The sequence below is a fragment of the Seriola lalandi genome, unplaced genomic scaffold (assembly GCF_002814215.2).
Source record: "Seriola lalandi dorsalis isolate HSWRI2012SDOR001 ecotype SW California unplaced genomic scaffold, Sedor1 jcf7180002054569, whole genome shotgun sequence".
Classification (NCBI taxonomy): domain Eukaryota; kingdom Metazoa; phylum Chordata; class Actinopteri; order Carangiformes; family Carangidae; genus Seriola; species Seriola lalandi.
In genome coordinates, this window is record NW_019525122.1 from 197,395 (window position 1) to 217,714 (window position 20,320).

Here is a 20,320-nt window from a genome sequence, read left to right on the forward strand (position 1 = left end):
GAGGCACACAGCCCATTCTTCTGAATGTGCTGAATAATCGACCCAATTCTTGGCTGAATGTCTTCCAAATAACAGCTTTTAGTTGGTCAGTCATTGTCAGTCATTACGAATCCAACACTCTGGGCCAATGTGCCCCCCCTACAATATCTTATTTCAGTGCTTCTCAAATCCAGAAAATATTTTTGATAGCGCACCGTAGACGACAATAATCACTGTGTTTAGCTCACCTTAGCGGAAATTTACATCCCAGCAGGATTCAGGAGTCACCCAGTGAATGCTTACAGGAGTCTTGATAATTTCAAGATATAGTGTCCAGTACTTGAAATGCAGTGTTTGCCTAACACAAACCTGTGCGTAGACACATTGCACGCACACACACAACCACACACACACACACACACACACACACACACACACACACACACACACACACACACACACACAGGCACAGGATTACAGAGATAGGCTCATCTATCTGTCTTGGTATGTGAGAGATGTTTTCCAACAACAGGACTGGAGAGGATTTGCGCGTCACTCGTGGCACTGAAACCGACAACAGTTTGGTTTATCGCACAGGTCTCGTCATATACAGCCTCAAGTCTTCATTCTCCGGGATATTGGTGCTATAAATAGTGGGGGAGAGGTTAATTAAAAGAGAAAGTGCAGGATAAGGCTGCCAGCCCTATGGCACTCATATACGCCTCTGCGGACGCGTTAAATGATTAACAGTTGGTCCTTCAGCAGCTGCAGCATCATCTTCACCATGGCGATTCATAAAGACGAAAGGACTGCAATTCAAAGTACATTTCCTACCTTTAGTCTGTCATTTAATTACCATTTTACAATGGACAAAAATAAGGAAATTGTATGTTGATTGCATCATTTCACAAGAAAAGACAGTTAAGTTATAGTCATACAAAATATATTATATACAAACTGCTGTAGACCCTTTCTATGCTGACATAAGTCACTTTTAGGGGGAAAAAAAACGTATCATCTTATCAGGGCCAGTGTGAAATACGGTGGATTTGGAATCAAACTGCAGGTCAAATTTTTAAGCAACCACATGAATGAATACAACCTTGGGAATACACTTTAAGGGAATAAACAATTTGTTTCCAAAGTGCTTTGCGGGGACCACAAGGGGGTTGCAGTGGACGATGGATTGTTTCACAATTAATTAATTATTACAAGAAAATATAAGTCACTCATTTTAATCAGGAGTTAAACTGTTATCTCTCCACCTGCAGCAGGCACATACACACCACTTATCTTCTTAAAAGCCCCCCGTGGTCTGAAGGGCTATCTTTAGGGGAAAGAGCTCTGGGCCTTGAAGTGAAAAATGTGGTCAACATTTCACAACAATCGAGCCCCCGCCAAATCATGTTGATGGGGAGTGCAGGTTTTTTAGACCATCCACTGTGTCCAAGACAATTCATAAAGGCAACTACTTCGTGTGTCCAGTGGTACGTGCCGAAGCAGTTCAGGGGTGACCAGTTAGTCCTTAAACCTCCAAAGTATTTTCACTACAGACTCAGAGTCCCAGAGGTTTGTCCTGGCGCTCTCGCCTTACTTGTAGGAGGAACGGGCCTCTCTCAGTGACCTGTCATATGGCATGGAGGCGAAGAAAGAGTTCCGGAGCTGGCAGTTGATGAAGAACACAATGAGCAGCACCAACAAGAAGAGCAGTAGGCACATGACTATATAGGTGATCAGGTCCGGTTTGTGCAGCTCGCCCTCCCGGAGCCCGCCTCCACCTCGCCCCGTGGTGGGTCTCAGAAGAGCCGCAACGCTCACCGAGCCCCCGTGTGAGGCGTTCAGGGAGGAGGGGGCGTGCGTGGAGGACTGGGCCATGAGCACCAGGTCGAAGTCTGGGGTGTCGGTGGAGTTGAGGAGGATCTGCCTCAGCATGGCGCCTTGCGAGCTCACCGGCTGCGTTGGTCGGCTGCAGGATGAAAAGACACGGAAAAGGTTATGTATCCTACTGACCCTGTGTTTGTTCTGTCTGTTAGTCCTACTTCTGATGCAACAACACCGATAAAAGGGAACCAGGGGCGATTCCCGTGTGACAAATTTAGAAAAAGCGGAATATAAAAATATAGTAATACAATTGCAAGTAAAATAGACTACTAGAATGTCTGACAAGGTCACTGATAAACCCAGTCCAGGTACACAGATAATCTACACTGATGAAAAAACCCTTAAAATTGGCTGCAGTTACTGTGAAGAACAAACTATATATTCCTTGAAATAAGCTACCACAGGACTTTGTTATTTTGCCGTTGTTTGAACGTAAACGAACCAAAGTTGATGGTTTAGTAAAGACAATCACTTACTTTGTTGTGCGCTGCGAAGAGTTCCGCAGGTGAGCTGGAAAAGACAAAATCCCAGCTCCGCATTCCTCAGCGTCCCCGGCTCTGTCCGCTCCAGTCCCGCCGAGGACGCGCTGTGGCGAAGCGGTGGATCGATGGCTTCAAGTCTGCGCCCAAAGACCATATGTTACTGAGACAGATATGAACGCAGCGTCTCTCGTCACATTAAACAGAACTGGTCAAATCCAAGTGTCAGCGCAGATCAGGGTCCCGGTAAAGGAACAGCCTTCATTACCAGTCTCCACTTGTTGGCGTTTAGATCCAAATCGTCCTGCCACGCGCGAGGTTAAGCACAAACTGCGTTATACAGGAGGCCACTGTGGCGACATCCAAATGACTCTAGGGTCTGTCAGAGGAAGTGAAGTTCAACTGCATCGCCGGTGCGCACACATGTCCTCTTGTGCGTCGCGGTGCGCAGTACAACAAGATCGCCGTTGCTAGTTGTGCGTACAGGGCGCAGAGGAAGGGCACGCCGGATCGTTTGAATTTCCAACCCTTTGTTTGTTTTCCAATCACCTCTGTTGTTGTATATCCGGTAAGGGGTCGAAACGTGCTGGATAGATGCTACCGATGCTCGGCCCTCACGGGATCATCGATCCATTGTGACTAAAATCAGACGAAAGGAAGGATTAAGGACACAGCACAGCAGTACACAGGGTGGTGAACAGCCTCCTGTCTTCGCCCTGGGTTGCGTGTGAATGAAGGGCCGAGCGAGAGAGAGCTATAGAGAGAGATAGATAGAGAGAGAGAGAGAGCGAGAGAGAGAGAGAGAGAGAGAGAGAGAGAGAGAATTGCAGATCTGGAGTGGGGAGGAGGCACGTCACCGGGTAGCGAGAGTCACAAGAGAAAGTCTATCTATCTATCTATCTATCTATCTATCTATCTATCTATCTATCTATCTATCTATCTATCTCTCATATTGTTTTCAAAGTGATGGGAGAAAGTTGACTCAGAGCCATTTCTGGACCAGTGTGGGGAATGTCTCACACTGGGGTGATGAGAGAACAGGAAAGGGTGTGAGATTGGTGAGTGTGTGTAAGAACTCATAGGGGCGATTAAATCTTAGAAAAGGTCTACCAGGTAACCTATTGTCTGAGTCTTAAGTGCCTGACTCATCCGAAGCTACCCTCTGTCCATTTACTTTATGTAAGACTTTTGATCCAAAAGCAACAAAACTGCAAAAACCCTTGTATCTCTTTTATGATCTGAACATCTGAACATACATGTGTTTGCTCGCTACGAAATAAATATGGCACTGGCACTGGACACTGAAAAAGTAGGTCCTAAAGATGGAGATTTGAAGCCATTTTGCTCTTACATGAGCATGCATACAAAGAGTCAGACCCTAAAAGCTCGGCCGATCTGTTTCATATTCATCCACACCTGTTCTGTCACATCAGAATGGCTGGCAGGCATATGAGCAAGGACAGAGGGGCACACACACACACACACACACACACACACACACACACACACACACACACACACACACACACACACACACACACACACACTACAGCAAAAATACTGCAAACCACCCTCAAATTGGAAAATGACTTTGATGCCACATGCACTTATAAACAAACAGACAGAAAAATTTTGAAGTGAACAAGTTTACAACATAAAATACCTTGCAGTGTCCTGGTGTCCACATCAACTTTGTATTATAGAATGAAGAAGATTACAGTGGGCCATAATTTGGTGGAATGTTCATGTCACATGGGGAATCTAAATACAGCCTAAAGCCTTGTTTACATACGTGGAGGGACAGCAATACTTGTGACTGCTAAGGAGATTACTGTTCATTATTGCTTTCTGGATGTGGCAGTCATTCTCTGCTTCGCTAGGGGCCTGCTGCTATCCTCATCCCCATCATACATTCTCACACACAAATACACGCACACACACACAGAGGCAACCCAGACACAAAGGCGGTCTGACCCATTTTGCCAAAATCTGTGCGAGTGCCTTCAAGTGGTGATCAGAGGCATATTTGCAAAACTCTTACCTTGGGTTGTGATATACCATGATGTGTATATGTTGATTGATGACTTTTTCTGTGACTAACTGAGAGAGGGATCGGGCGTTGCTCATTAGCTATAACCCATGGCAGTGGAATTTTGATTAGGAATGGTGAATTGTAATTCTCCACCACAATAGACTTCATTAAGGGTTTCAGCCAATCTGAGTCCCCTTCAACCTCCTAGACCAGGGGTCCCCAAACTTTTTCCTGTGAGGGCCACATAACTTTTCCCTTCTCTGATGGGGGGCCGGGTTCAATTTGTAACAGAAAAAGTGTGACGATCGCAGGGGTGCCTAAACGTAAAAATTTATTGTTTTCTAGAAAGCCACACATAACCAAATAACCCTTTCCGGGTTCTTCACAGAAAAAAAAGTCAGGAAATAAATAATAACACTATTAATGAAATAAATAATAATAGTTCAGGGGGCCTAGCCAAATGTGGGGGCGGGCCGTATCCGGCCCGCGGGCCTTAGTTTGGGGACCACTGTCCTAGACTCTGTCAGGCATCACATAAAGACACGTGTTCTTCCTCTGTTTCATACATGCACACACTAACAGAGGCACAATACAAACTCTACATCTCTGGCTGTTTACTCTTTCACCTTTCACGTCCTACTCTTTGAGTCGTCGTTGGCTTTCTAATTCCCTAGTGTCTCTTTTCCATTTCTGTGTTGTGCGGTCTGTTTCTCTCACTTTTCTTTGTGTCTTTTTCTTCTCTCCCCCTCTCTCTCTCTCTCTCTCTCTCTCTCTCTCTCTCTCTCTCTCTATCTATCTACACCCCTCTCTCCAACTCCTTCTGTTTCTTAATCCTGTTAATCCATAAAAAAGGGGAAAAAAAGACAACTCATCCATGAAGCACTGAGAGCTCAAAATGGAGATAAACAAAGCAAACTAAAAGTTTGGGGATTTCTTTTTCTGAGTTCAATAATTGTGTTTTACAAGATGAAAAAAAAGATACAGAAAAGTGTTTAAACAAAGCAGATGAGACATAACCAGAGCAAATGGCAGGCTATGCAAGTCAACAGGGATTATGTATGTGTAGCCTACACTCACCAGCCACCCCACTCTCTCTTTCTCTCATATACACACTCACGCACGCATGCGCGCACACACACACACACACACACACACACACACACACACACACACACACACACACACACACACACACACAGAGCGATACACCCTCCTCTGCACTGTCAGCTAACTGGAGAATTGGGTCCGCTCAGGGGCTGTTATTTTATTATTATTAATTTTCATTATTTCCAGGGGGGGAAGGATCTGAATTTTGAAAATCTTCCCTCAAAGCCTTCTGCCACTGTTTTACATCATTAAATTTCAGTCACCTCAAATTATGCCAATGCCATGTCAAGCGAGGGTGAAGTAAAGAGCACTAACAAAAAGCGCTGGTACTCACAGCAGTGCTTCCCTCAGCTGGTACTGCTAATTCCTTTGAGACGAAATTGCTCGGGTCTACTGAGTTTTGTTTATTTTCCCCTCATAAAAGAGTAATATTGTTTTGTTGCTTTTCTCAGCATGAGCTCCTCAGTGCAGTGGAGTCATTTGCCACACAGACATGAATCCAGCACCCATCCAAATATACAGCCTATAGAGCTGATCCATTTCTGCTTTTCACTGTTTTGCTGGCAATGCGACCAAAGCTCCAAAATCATCAATGATCAATAATTCTAAACAATATCCTACACCCCTGCACATGCACACACACAGATACAGTCACCTGACATATATAATCCACAATATATGCAGTATATACACACACACACACTATTATGCACTTATATAAACATAGAGAGACAGACAAAGAGAGAGAGAGAGAGAGAGAGAGAGAGAACACATGCAGTCACACAGCACAGACAATATGATCACTAATGGCTACACAAGCAGCCAGGACTCCTTTATCTCTGATGTCAATACAGTTCCATTTTCTGTCTGACTGATTTCCAACAAAAACCTTAAACAAACAAAAAATGTGACATGCAAATGTCTCCCCCCCTCTCATTTTCTGTAATTGTGTTCATTTTCTTTAAACCATCTCCTCCTTAACCTCTGAGGAAAAATCAATGGGTAAAATAGGATTTCTCCCTGTCAGTGCATCAAACGCCCCCATTGGCAGAAATCAGACGGTCTACAATTAGTCACTTGATTATCTCACCAGAACACCAAATGCTGCTTCACATCTCAGGGAGGAATAAAAGGAGAGGCATTTACTTTCCTGCACAGTGAAAGTGACAAATGGATACTCACTACGTAACCTTTAAAATACACACAAAATACAGGGTTACCACTACATATAAATTATACTCAGTAAATATGCCCATTGCATCCATTCAAATGCTATTTTATGATGCCAACCTACATTTGAATCTGCAGATATACAGTATGTCATCATAGGAGAATGCACGATTTTTCAAAGTCACAGTGAAATTACAGTAAAAATAACATTCATTTTACTGTAACATTAAATTCACATTTTTTGCAAGTTTGACAAATTTTGCTAATATAATATATTGTTTTATTTATATCATATTTTATTGCAGTATAGTCTTAAATACACATTATATCTTACTGTGTATATAGTGTAGGCCCAGATCTTAGTGCAGGTCAAGTGGTCTCTCAGCTCTATGACAAACAAAGCAGACTCAGCCAGTGTGGGCCACCAGGGTGTTTCAGAGTGTGATCTTGAGAGCAGTAAACAAACAACAAGCAGAGGAGCAGAGATGCTGAGGCTCTGCTCGCTCCTCTGTTCCCCTTCTTTTTCATCTGCATTTAAAATGCGAAGAATGTCGAGGAGTTTGCATTTAGGATCAGTGAGGGAGGTTTTAGGAGGGGAGGGTAGGGAGTGCCCCAGGTAAATGGATGCTTGTCTACATGTGGGGAGAGTCCCCCGGTCCAGTAACCATGTGATAGAGCAGAGACTCAACCGAAAAGCCCTGGTTACTCAAAACACAAAGAAAAGGATATAGATAGGGAAGAAAGAGGGAGGACAGGAGGAGGTGTGTAGTGTAGGAGAAGTGGAATTGGGAGGTAAAGGAAGAGGAGGGAAACTAAACAGATCAAGAGGAAATAAAAGAACCAGTGTTCTCTATAAGACATAATCTCTGATCCCACTATGAGTGTGTGTGTGTGTGTGTGTGTGTGTGTGTGTGTGTGCGTGTGTGCGCGTGTAGTGTGAAGTTCTGCTGTCTGTAGGCTGCGGATGGATGGATGAGGAGAGGATAGCAAGACAGAGAAAGACAGAAAGAAACAGCTAATTATTCAACACATGTCCTGGTTCTTGTGTCACTCGGGTCACAGCCAGCGGTGATTCAGACAAAACCAGTGACACAGAGAGGACGAGCCAAACAGACACACAAAACATGAAAAGAAAAGAGATGGAAGCAGAGTCCACAGAGACAAACAGAAAGTGACAGAGAATAAAAGAGATGCTGAGACAGACCAAAACAAACAGCAGGTTTAAAAAAGATGAAGAAACTAAAAGGAAAATAGGAGGGTGAGCGAGCGAGAGGAGGTGAGGGTAAAGAACAAAACAAAACAGACTGACAAAAAACCCCCCAAAAAAACAAGAACCCAAGCCAGAGCAGAACAAAGAGAAAGACAGGCAAAGTGAGTCAGAAGACGGATGGTGGTGCAGCAGCTATGGCTAGCCCATAAAAGGGAAACTATGTTGTAGGTACATAAATATACTGAGGGGAAATGTTGCTGTATATTACGAGCAGCAGCGCTGAGACTGTTGTAAACATAACTTCCTCTCTATGTCTCACTCATTCTCTTCTTATACTCACACACAACTCTTATAGAAAGTGAATGGGGGAATGTTGGCTGTCCAGGAAGTGCTGTAGCAGTTTCTGTAAAGCATTTCATATCTATTACTCACCACTGTCAGTAATAATGAGATAAATAAGATTCAAAAGCACACTGAGGCTGAGAACGGCGATAGTACTGTAGCAATGAGCCAAATGCTGCCAAACTGATGATGATGATGATGAAGATGAAGATGATATACTGAGTCATGTTATGAAAAAGCGGTGTGATTCTCTGCATTTGTACAAATGGGATGGGTTATGGAGAAGGATTTTTACTGCCTATTTTGGTATTCAGTAATAAAATTAGCTGAAGGCGCATTGTCTTTGTTTTCACGTTTTGATTATTATAGATTCAAAGTTTTCTTTGAAACTCAGAGGTTGTTGTCATAAGAATATTCAGGCGTATGGTGCTTCCTCCACTACTCCATCAGCCCTCTGACTGCTCCAGAAATGAGATATCGGCGTTTCCCCAATGATGGGGACTTATAAAAAAATACTCTCAGAACTATGGTTTCATGATTCTTTACAGGCTGTCATGCCAGTGAAGTAAGAAACAAGTTGGAACAGGTTAGATGATATTCTTATGACTGTAATAAAGATTGTATCTTTGGTGATAAATGGCTACGATTGACTGTGACAGCTTTGAGCTCTACAATTGTCCTTTGGTTTATTTAAGAGGTTTGTCCTGATGAGGTCCTCTCCAGAGGGCTTTCTTCTAATGAGATGCTGCAATGAGAGACTGAGATGGCTTAAGGGGGTGATTGATGTATTGGATAGGGTCTGTATCCGTGTGTGAGTGAGTGCAAACATGATGAGTGACACAGCTGTCTGTGAGGGTGCATCCGCGAGAGTAAGAGGGACTTTTGAGCTTAAGCCTTCTTTGGGTGTTAATGCATCCATTGATATGTGGGTATACACTTTTGTTTGTTTGTCTACAAGCAAGTTAGCATTCAATGAAAAGCTTTTTCAATGTGAGTGTTTATAACAGACATTCTGGTGTGTGAGTGTGCATGCATATGTCAGTATTCACGCGTGAGTGTGTGTAGTGTGTGTGGATTTTTGGCAGAGGGTGATTGAGCCCACCCACTTCAAGCCTCTAATAATTTATAAGGAAGGGTAAGCTGTATGTATATGTTTATACATGCAAGTAAGCATATTTTTTTTATACATCTGTGCATGCTGCTAAGTTTGTCTCCTGAGGGGGCTTCCAGGCAGTAGGCGGGAGGCGTGTTGGAGAGTCTAATCTCTCCTCCAAATCCTTGGAATCCCTGTCTTTCAGAGGCAGGAGGTCATATCACTCACTGCTCTGCCAGGAGAGACAGAAACAGAAGAAGACAGATGGAGGGGGTGAGAGGGATGGAGAGAGAGGGAGGATCAAGAGGAGGAGAGAAGGAGGGGAGAGGGAGGGAGGGCTGGAAACACTTCCTTGCCTTGGGCCTCTGGGACAAATTACACCAGAGAGGAGATGTCAGTTATACTGTGTAGCTCTACGACATGCGCACACACACACACACACACACACACACACACACACACACACACACACACATGTACACACGCACGTGCACACACGCACGTGCACACACACACACACACACACACACACACACACAGAGTCTTCAAGGTCTTCTATGCAAGCACACAGGCCAAAGTCTACTCACAATTCATGCATGAACAGATACACATACATAAAATTTTTATTGCGTGATAAAAACAGACAAAACGCAAAAACATGTACAGCACACACACACACAAATACACAACCACATTGACAGTGTGTTATTGAGTAACACCCTAAGGGGCCAAAACTCATATCAAAAGTCTGAAGGAAAGCACTGAAGGAAATCAGATAATAGAATTTCCTGTTAACTTCCAAAAGCACATATCCCTCGGACTGACTTTGTTGCTATGGTGATTGGCCAGTAAGGGTCTCAACTGCTGTTTATGTGTATGGGTGTGCTGTACAGCATTTCTTGGGTTGAGCAAAGTTTTTTTTTTTTTTAAAGACAATGTTTTGGCATTTCTGTTTTATTGGTCTGCATATATAGTGCAGCAGTGAATGATAGAGGGAGAGAGGGAGAGTGGAGGGAAGAGAAAGATGTGACAAAGGTTATAAACCAGACTCAAAAACATGATGAGGATGGATGCTCCTCTGAGTGTACCCAAGCCTGTAATTGTGATTGTTGAGTTTTTCCAGCATGTTTAAAGCTGTGCCTGGCAACATTTCCTCTGGAAATATACACATCATTAAGTGAGGCTGCAGTTGATTGGTTTATCGCCTCATACCTGTTAATTAACATGAATGTAATTTGTACTCTTTGTCCTGAAATGAAATTATGGAGTGTTTGATAACTGTTTAGAAATTTAGATAGCAATTTTGCCACCTATATCATCAGCAATCACACAAAGGAGAAAAAGTCCAAGGTTTGTACAGTTTACAGGTTCATATTACATGATTACATGATTTGTGGATATTAAAATCCCAAAAACAAAAATCTACCTGCAGCTACCAGCATGACAAGGCACCATTGTGGGAAATTGCCAATTGTGGATTTAAAACTAATAAGGCAACAAAGATGGAAAAACCAATTGAAGTATTTCTGCTCTTTAAATGACACTTTTTGCATAAACAGTTTTGTCTGAACCAAATAATTCCACTGCAGGGATCATTACAGCTTTTCTGATTGTGTGTCTGAAATAGGCTAGATAAAAATAAATTCCAATTAAAACAAAGAATCCAAATCTGTTGACACTTATCATGTCTAGTCTAAAAGATGTCCATGTAAGGTAAGTTTTAGTGACAGCTTTACAGAGTTTTTTGGCCCCATGTGTAATGGCAGACTAGACAATAAAAGGAAGTCTGTCAGTGACAGCCTGAAACAATGCAGAGTGCTCAGTGACAGTGGTGAATGAATGGTATGGAGTAACTGAGCTCTGATAAACATCTGGATATATGTTGGAACGGACAGTTTACTGTGCTGCTTTAGAGGGCAGCTTTCAGGATGTCACTGACACGCCAAGTGTGGTGGTGAGGTCAACACCTGCACATATACACACTTACAGGATAGTTAGCTTCCAGTCACAGAGGGGTTCTTTGACTTTTAAGACCCCCTTCAAAGCTGCTCTGAAACATATAGTCTGGATTAGCTTTATATAACACTTTTACTGGGAAAAAAACTTTTGCTTGTGACAATTAGATGTGTATTAAATGTTTTGTCAGCTTTAATGTATTTTTGTTGTGGGTATATGTAACAGTTGTGCAAAGCTGCATATAACTAATTATTAAAAGAAATGTACAAACCTGTAACAGACTAAATATAACATTAGGGTTCTCCCGATATGTGCCTATGTAAATATGGTACTGTGTACTATGGATGTGTATTACTGTGCTGTGTAAAATGTTTAAAATAAAATGTTTATTATGTGTGTTATCACACTGTGTGTGTATGATTACATTTTGCCATTTGGGTATCCTGGCTGCTCAAATGTTTGTTTCAAGAGAATTTGTTCTGAATGTTTGTGCGTGTCTGTGTGTGTGTTTGTGTGCATACCTTTGCCAATGTGCAAACCAACGCTGCAGCCACATGTTTGGCTTTGCTCCAGCGCCAGTCATCAACTGTGGGCTACTGATGGGGACAAACATTATAGTCTCATTTATTTTGTCTCATTGAAATTCATCAAACTCCAACCATCAGCACAAACAAACAAAACACTCCAATGATTAAACCACTGGTTTAGAGCTTACTCTCTTTAATTCAAGGATCAAAAATATGACAATATACAGTACAAGATTTTGCTTTAATCAACATTTCTTGCGTACAAGTTAAAAATACAGTATTTCAGGTAATTTGTCTTTCTGGCAGTGGGAATCATTAAAAACCATATCTTTCCATTAGTAGCCTGGTTCTGCACACATAAAATAGTTAGCTGCTCTTTCACTCTGTGACACGCACACAGTACAAATAAATAAAGACACAAGTTTAAGTCCAACTACTTATTTAAATGAAACTTGACTCTAAACAACATCTGTGTATCTGAAACAAAATTCTGTTGTTACATGTTGAAAACCTCACGTCTCTAAAACACTTCTGATTTAAAAACTAGCACTCAACTTTAATGGTGCAAAAAAGCATTTTGGGCCAACTACACCTACTAATGAGTTTAGGCTTTTAACCTAGGAAGCTTAAAAACTACCTGTAAGGGTTCAAATACATTTGTGATACATTTGTCATGGCAGTAAATCATCTCACAGTCTTGCAAGCTTAAGTTTTACTGTAATGGATAATGATGTTAAGATGAACAAGATTTGATATGTTTATCCCCCCAAAACAAATGATAACAATAGCCCTCTAAATGTGTTATTAGGTACAGTAGACTCCTGCTGATCCTTCCCGATGGGGCTAATCCACACAATAACAGAATAATAACATTGTGAGGTTTTAGCTTGATTACATTTTATTTTTGATGTTATCCAATTGGTTTTGAAGGGGATGAGGGGGATTGTATGATGTATTCAAATTATCTGAATCCACAGCGCGGTCCTGGGAGGAACCTGTGCAATCCATTGAATAAATCCAAAAAATGTTATTCAATAAAAACTGAAAAAAAAACAAACCAAATAAACAAAATGACAACATGGGATTCTAACTAGAAATACAAACATAATCTGAGCAGATCTTGTACTTATTGGTTAATCTTGACTGTGTTCAGGACTGGGGATTTGCATCTAAATAGACCTCGGTTAATGGCTTATTTTTGTTGTCAAAATCCCAACCTGTGCTGCTGTTCCATGAAGGACAGATACTGTGACTGACCCCACAGGCCAACACAGGCCAACCTGTTTCTATCAACTAGTAGAAAGTGTTCCCCTTTGCACAATAAAAAAAAGATCTCATTAATAGTGGCCAGAATTAGCAATTTATCAAATTGCACGTTATACTTGGGATCACATGTTTTCAATTTTTAGTTAAAGCAGTTCATCTATTACCTATTCATCCACGTGTCAGTCGGATCGCGGGTGTCTAATACAACAAGTTAGCTAGTGCAGCAGTATGTCAAATGAGTCTCCAAAAGAAACACAAGACCATAAAATTACTCCACACAGCTTTCTGCAGCAGAATCCCAGCGTTTTACAGACAAGTGATTGCACTGTTGTTCTAAAAGACAAATATCACATGTCTCTGTAGCCTATCTCCATGATTTTCTCATCTCATAAATGTCTGGTTTCTCTAAAGCAATCAGACAGAAGAGTTTTGCCATCTTCGCGCGCTTCTCATAAGCACTGACCGACTGCATTTACAGCTGTAAACACAGGTCCTCAAGGACATGTCGCTTTTGGTTGCTATGTTAGAAAACGAGTCGCAGCGAGACACTTTGCAAAGGCGCAATGAAGAGGCGGATATCCACATCATTTATCTAGGTCATATTTCAACACTTTTATTGGTATAAAGCTGTTCCAATATGAATGAGAACAAAACTTTAAACAAAGCAACAGAGGTTTTGTGAAATTCTTTTAATGATTTCAAAAAAGATGCTGTCTGGAGTAATGTTATTGCCACTATGACTTTTTTTTGTAACTCTACAAAGTTTATTCTTTCTAACATAAGATCTCTTAGAGACAGTTCCCATGGAGCTGCAATACTCTCTATATATACAACACACTGTGTGTTATTGTGGACATACAAATTTCTCAAATTGATGGATTAAGATGAGAAGATAGTGAGCTTGTCTGTGAGCTATTTCTTTAATGACGTGCAACTGAGTGCATAAATCCTACAGTATTTCCCGCTTTTTCCTGAATTCTCTGACCCCTGATCACAGGTTGTGCATTGTGGATGGATATGCATTAATTAGATAGCCTGGTGTTTAAAGCAGTGTTCAGTATCTCGACAGGCATCCCTGTTTGTCCTGACAAAGTGAAGAAGCAAAGCCGGCCTTTCTGGTGTGAATAACAGTGGCAGTTTTTTTTTTCTCGGATATCTTCTTTCTTATCCTTCCTCCCCCTCCAGCCCAGCCTCGGTGTCATCCCTTCTCTGGGTTTCCCTCTCTCTCTCGCTCTCTATCAAGTTGGTAACGGATGTGGGGGCCCTCATTGCTGCCTCAGTCTTCTGCCCTGTAGTGCCTCTTCATATCTCATGGTGCTTGTGTTCTCCTCCTCCTTCGTCTCCCTCTATCTCCCATCCAGCCTGCGAGCCTCTGTCTTCCTCTCCTCTCTCACTCCCTGAAGATGCTGCCTTTAATTAGAATTCAACTGTCAAAACAACCCCCACCCCCCAACTTCCCCTCTGACCCTTTGACCTCATGCTCACTTGCAGTCTCAGCTATCTTCTTTTTTAAATTTCTCCCTAATTGGTCATTGCATATACAAAACATTTGCTTTTTGCCTTATGTTAGCAATTTTCACTCCTATTTCTTTCTCTCTCGAGCTACTCTTCCACTTTCTTCCCTGTTTCTCACTTTTCTCTCCCTCCTCCTGCCCTGACCCTGCTCTCTGCCCTCCTCCTGATTTCACCCTCTTTCACATCTTCCTCCCTCCTTCCCTCCTTCCCTCTCTCTCCCTCTTGCGAGTCCTGTCAGTGTCTCATGGTGTTCTTGCCAAACTTGTCACCAAGTTGTTGGATGAGCAGAGCCAGCTCTCCAGCGGCCTGGGACTTCTCCTCCAGGAGCTCATAACGGAGGCTGGAAATGTCCTGCTTGATCTCCTTCAGCTCACCTACAAGACAGTCACACACGGACACGACAATCAGAACATGTGAGCATGAGCGAATAAAGACATGTACGCAAATAATCACAAGGTCATGAAAACTGTGCCATATGTGACACGTGTGAGTGTGTGCAGCCATACAGTACAGACATACATACACACACACATGTACATGCACCTACATACACACATGTACCCCTGGATGACCTCATTGCATGGACTTTATCTCACACATACAGGCACACACACCTCTTACCCCTCACATACAGTACTTACACCCATACACACACATGCCCTAAGCAAATAATGACACAAAGAAAGTGGGCTTTAATGGAGAGGGAATTTTTACCTTCATTGACTTCATCGTTCTCTCTGTCCACTTGAGCCTTTAGCACATACCGTTTAATCAGGCGCTTCATGATCTTCTACAAGGAGAGGAAAGAGAAGGTTAAATAGAGGGAATGTCACAAGGTGATGGGACAACACACAGTATATGTATCCAGTAAATAAACTTCTCTGATTACATTTTTTCAAACCACGTTCTGTTTTGTGTGTACGTGCATATGTACGTACACACAAAATCGTGCAGACAGTGGAAGAAAACAGCACTGTGCCTCTGAGACGGTGTGCGAAATGTTGAGTATTGATCTGCAGCCAACAGGGATGTCCTGCAGCCACTTCCAAGGCTCAAGCAGTCAATCCCTGCATGTAGACACTCTGAAAATGGGTCGATACCTGTCACCACACATACAGATGTCTAATCAAATGATGTCTCAATGCTTGGTGATGTGTTTGCTCTTATGCGTTTGTGTGCTGGATAAAAAAAAAATAAATAAAAAACTTGCACACAAACTGGGAGGGTTGAGACAAATAAGCAGCAGACCAGTGAGGGAAGTTAAATTTCCCTTAGGGCAAAGGTCTAGAGCAGACTAAGGAGGAGAGCATCTTTCTCCACAGTGCGGTACTTTGAGCTCATTTATCGAATGCCTGCTTTCAATCTCCGGCAAACAGCTCATTAGAGGCATTTTCAGTCTTACTCTGCTGCCCTCCTTCTCCTTTTGCCAGTCCTCCTCTCCCCTTTTTCCTCGCAATCATTTGTCCAATCCTGCTTACCTTTTGATTACTCTTTTACCTTCTTCCACTCATTCCTTTCTGAGATTCTCTTGTTCCGCTTTGCCTCATCTTACTCCACCCTTTCTTTGCTTTGTCTTACCTGATACCTGGTTGGGTGTTTTCTAGATTTTCTCTGCATGAACTCTTCTCCTGGTCGTGGATAAGACCTGAAGTGCTCATCCTGTAAAAACGGTAAGATACACATAAGAGTCAGTAAGAGTCACATTTCAGAGTTGAGTGATCTTCCGTAAAAGCATTTGAAAAAGGTGTTAGAGGAGACAACGCACTGCAAAAACAAAACAACAATGAAAGGCATGGCTTAGAGTTTGTATCTAGTGCACACCGATGTATTCAAAGAGGAATCAAAGAGAATCAACAGCATCACTTGAACAGAGTGAATCTCTATTAACTGACTTCTAGATGCCTTCCATCCCCAGGATCTTGCTCTGCAGCTTGTGTGTCAAGTCAGCTCTGTAATGTCCACCACTTTTAACATAAGTGGGGACACATGCAACTAGCTGCTACTCTATATGCACTTCAGCTGCAGAGACCTGGAGATACAGCAACATAAAGGCTGAATAATATAAAAGTAGTTGATCAATAATAAACAACAAGGAGACTTTTTCTGAAGAACAACTGACAAAGCTTTAAAGTGTAAATCCAACTTGTGAACCCTGACAAAGCCAGGGTTCACAAGTTTTCAAAGTTTGTTCATGTGTGAGTGCAGCTGAATTTTCCAAAATTATGAATATGGTATGTACATGTATAAATACAATTCAGAGTAAGTTTACACTAAATTGAAGATTGAAGTTACATCATAACCAAAAAACATTATTGAAGTTTATCATACAAATCTCTACCAGCCCACATTTCTAAACAGAGGATTTCAGTGAGCATTGAGGGCTACATTAAAGGCTACATTCATTTGTCACCCTGAGTTAATTTTTCATTTTGCAAACTCATCACATGTTAAAAGAACAAAATGTAAAGTAACTTTTTTAGGACTTTGTAGAAGAGAGAACACCTACGGATAAAACAAATTATTTCATACAGAGAGGCAAATGAATGTTATCCACACACTGCTTTACTGAACCACCCAACCAGATGGCAACTACTGTTCCAGCTTCATGCGAGTGTGATGAACACATCTTTTATGCAGAGGTTTTCCAAAGGCCATCTCTTTATTGTGGACTCTGTGATCTAGTCTGCTTTGTCGGCCTCCCCTGAACCCATTTACCGGATATTCACGCTATTTGGCAAGAAATGAATTGTCCTACTACTGTGAATAAATGAAAGGCATATTCACCAAAGGGCCTGAGCAAGTACAAATACTTAATGAACAAATGTGAACTGCTGACTTTTTAATCAAATCCACACATGAATGTTCATTAAATTAATAAATTATTAGAGGCTCAGTCAGTTTCTCTTAAATATACATGACCCAGTCATTAAAATTGGTATCTCACCAACCATGACTTAGTTATCTTTCTGAACATTATGCTTTGAAACTAAAGTAATTAGCTTCAATTTACACATAACCTTTCTCAAATGGTGGCTATACCACATGAGAAATATGGATCAAAAGACTGCACAGAAAAAATGACTGACTCAGAAAGAGCATCCTTTCTTTTCTAAATCTCACTTGGCATTCTGGACGCTGCACTGTGGTCGAGTGTGAGCTTATGTATCGATCGCTCGCTGCACCTGCTCTGCTCTGCAGTTAAAGTGTCAGAACTGCACAGAACTTCAGGGGCTCAGCGAAGCAGTAGGGTGTAACCCATCTTGTCCCCATCCACAACCTGCCCAGGCATTTGAGCAGACGAAAGCGGATCCAATGGCCTGACTAATAGCTTAGCCGAGGCAACAAGGTGAGCCATTTGAGCTGAGGACTCAGACAGAGGAAATGCTTGCGGACAAGGCCAGCACTAAGATTGATTCTGTGTTAAATGGCCTATGCTGTTTTCTTCACACAAGACTTTCTTTTCATTACATCGATTTTATTTAGATGGACATTCGTTGAGAGGGAGAAAGCGTGAAAATGAACTAAGCTCAAGTTGCATTCAAGGCTTCAGCAGGAATATCATGTATTTCCTGAAGCTTAACCACAAGGCTTCCTGAGCACACTCTACATACTGTATTACATAGGCTGAAGATACAGTAATTGACAGTCTATGCTATGCCCACTGCAGATGTGTTGCAATTAGTGAGCTTGTCGTTTGCCCTTTTTCCAATTTCAACAATTTGTTAACTAAAGCCACATAAACAGACATAATAGCTTGCAAAACAGGAAGCGCTGAAATCAAAGAGGACTATTGGCAGTAAACAAGCAATTAGTATGTGAAACACTGCAGAAAAAAAAAATTAAATTTCAAGAGAAACTGCAGAAAAAACAAAGATAGTAAATGTGAGATGAACTGAACCAATCCGTTACAGTAAGGTATTTATTGCCTCGTGTCACTTCACAATACCTTTTTTCCTTTTGTGAGAATAATAAGCTGAATGGGAGGCAAGAAAGACATACATGTTGTCAGAAATTAGCCATAAATGACCAATTATTCATTTTTGGCTCCCAACAATTCCTGGAAAATGTAGGAATAATTCAAACAAAAATACTGAGATTACTTGGTTTGGGAAATCACTAAATAACTATTCATCACAATATCAAAAATAATTTATTCCCATTGGCATAAAATAAATTGTTACATGTCACACAGGATAACACATACAAGTAGCAAAATACTTTAATTTGTGTAATTTCTCATGAAAACATTCCTGACACTGACCTTTGCCTGTGAGTTTAGCATGCCCAGCTCCAGCTCGTTGTTATGGCGATGGCCATTGGCTTTGCAGAGGCGTATCAGGCAGGACTTGATGCGGAGGACCAGGTAGTAGAAGGACTTGGGACTGGGAACCAGGTTGAAGGGGGCAGGCAGAGTGCGACCCTCGTCAAAGTAGGAGAGCCACAACTTGGCCCGGGCAAACTTCCACTCCACATCGGCATCCTCCTGCAGAGACACACACACACACACACACACACACACACACACACACACACACACACACACAGAGTGTATTTGAAATAAGCAGCGCTGGTTAGAAGTAGAGTCGCTAAAAAACATCACCATCAAATCAATCAAAAATGAACTACAGGTTATCACATTACACCATGAATAGTTCATGTGAATGTTTGCAAATTTAGGCAAATAGTTGTTGTTCTAAAGAATGATCATTATTACAATGAGATGTGATTGTTATGAGAGAAGCTATGGTGGGTTAAAAGAATCAACCTTTAACATAGTGGATCATTCAGAGAGAACTGAACAACACATCTGTTCCATGTGTTGTGTTTGCTTTTACGCAACTACTAGAAAATAAACAGCTGAATAGCTCTGTGTCCACTGACTCTGAGCAGTCTTTTCTTTTTTTTTTATCTTAGCGGGATATAAGAGCAAGGTAAATCACATCTCATTTGGAAGGTGGAATTTTCTTAGCATATTTGGAAAATACTACTGGTGTTGTTCCTCTTTCAGTTTTCCAGCTTTTATTTTGTAAAAGCTCGTGGTATTTTCCATTTGGCACAGAGGTGATCAAACAATGATCCTTATTGACTTGTTGACAATATTATACCCTTCCTGTGTTGTCTGACCATCCCATTCACGTACCTCTATCTCCTGGTATGAGCTGTTGATCATGGCGATGAGCATGTTGAGAAGGACTACCACCATGGTGACATTATAGACACCGTACAACACGTAGCCGATGTTCTCTATGAACTTATGGTCGTACTTCAGCACCACTGAGATCACCTCGGACAGCCCGAAGATCGACCAGAAGAGAGTCTTAAAACTCTCCTCCACGCTGCAAGGGAAGAGAGAGAGAGAGAGAGAGAGAGAGAGAGAGAAAACGTGACAGTAAGAAAGCATTATAGTGAATGCACACATAAAAGCCCTCTGTGTTAGCAGCTAATTGCTCTTTCAGTCACACACATTCACACACACATACAAACACACAAAACGCATTTTAGTGTTGTGGGGTTTATGAGGTGGCACTGATGAAATACCTGATGAGTCATGTCAGATTTTAACACATTATCCCATTTCTCTGTCTCACACACACATGAACATACACCTACAATTACACACAGAATGCACATACGCATTCATAAAAACATGTTTGACTTTTGCAAAACAGTAAAAGGAGAAAATGACTCAACTTCAGCATCTGAGAGATGGTTTGTAGGTTTGTAGAACTCAGTTCATTAAATCTGCAGCCTTGTCCTGTGTTG

General features: G+C 41.7%; 2 protein-coding genes across 2 annotated transcripts in view; both read right to left on the bottom strand.

Annotated features, from left to right (window-relative positions):
- Positions 1–794: 794 nt before the first annotated feature.
- On the bottom strand, positions 795–3,054 carry smim32 (small integral membrane protein 32). The gene is made up of 2 exons (XM_087176756.1): positions 2,337–3,054; positions 795–1,945 (listed from the first exon to the last, which is right to left on the bottom strand). The coding sequence occupies exon 2, from the start codon at positions 1,909–1,911 to the stop codon at positions 1,570–1,572; it is 342 nt and encodes a 113-aa protein (XP_087032882.1). The 5' UTR covers positions 1,912–1,945; positions 2,337–3,054; the 3' UTR covers positions 795–1,569.
- Positions 3,055–11,952: 8,898 nt separating this feature from the next.
- Positions 11,953–20,320, bottom strand: part of trpc7b (transient receptor potential cation channel, subfamily C, member 7b) — a 47,034-nt gene continuing 38,666 nt past the window's right edge. Inside the window, exons 8-12 of the mRNA XM_023416701.2 lie at positions 19,698–19,893; positions 18,819–19,040; positions 16,136–16,216; positions 15,272–15,347; positions 11,953–14,931 (exon numbers count right to left, since the gene is read on the bottom strand). Coding sequence (XP_023272469.1) covers positions 14,792–14,931; positions 15,272–15,347; positions 16,136–16,216; positions 18,819–19,040; positions 19,698–19,893 — 715 coding nt within the window. The 3' untranslated portion in view covers positions 11,953–14,791. The remainder of the gene's footprint in view (positions 14,932–15,271; positions 15,348–16,135; positions 16,217–18,818; positions 19,041–19,697; positions 19,894–20,320) is intronic.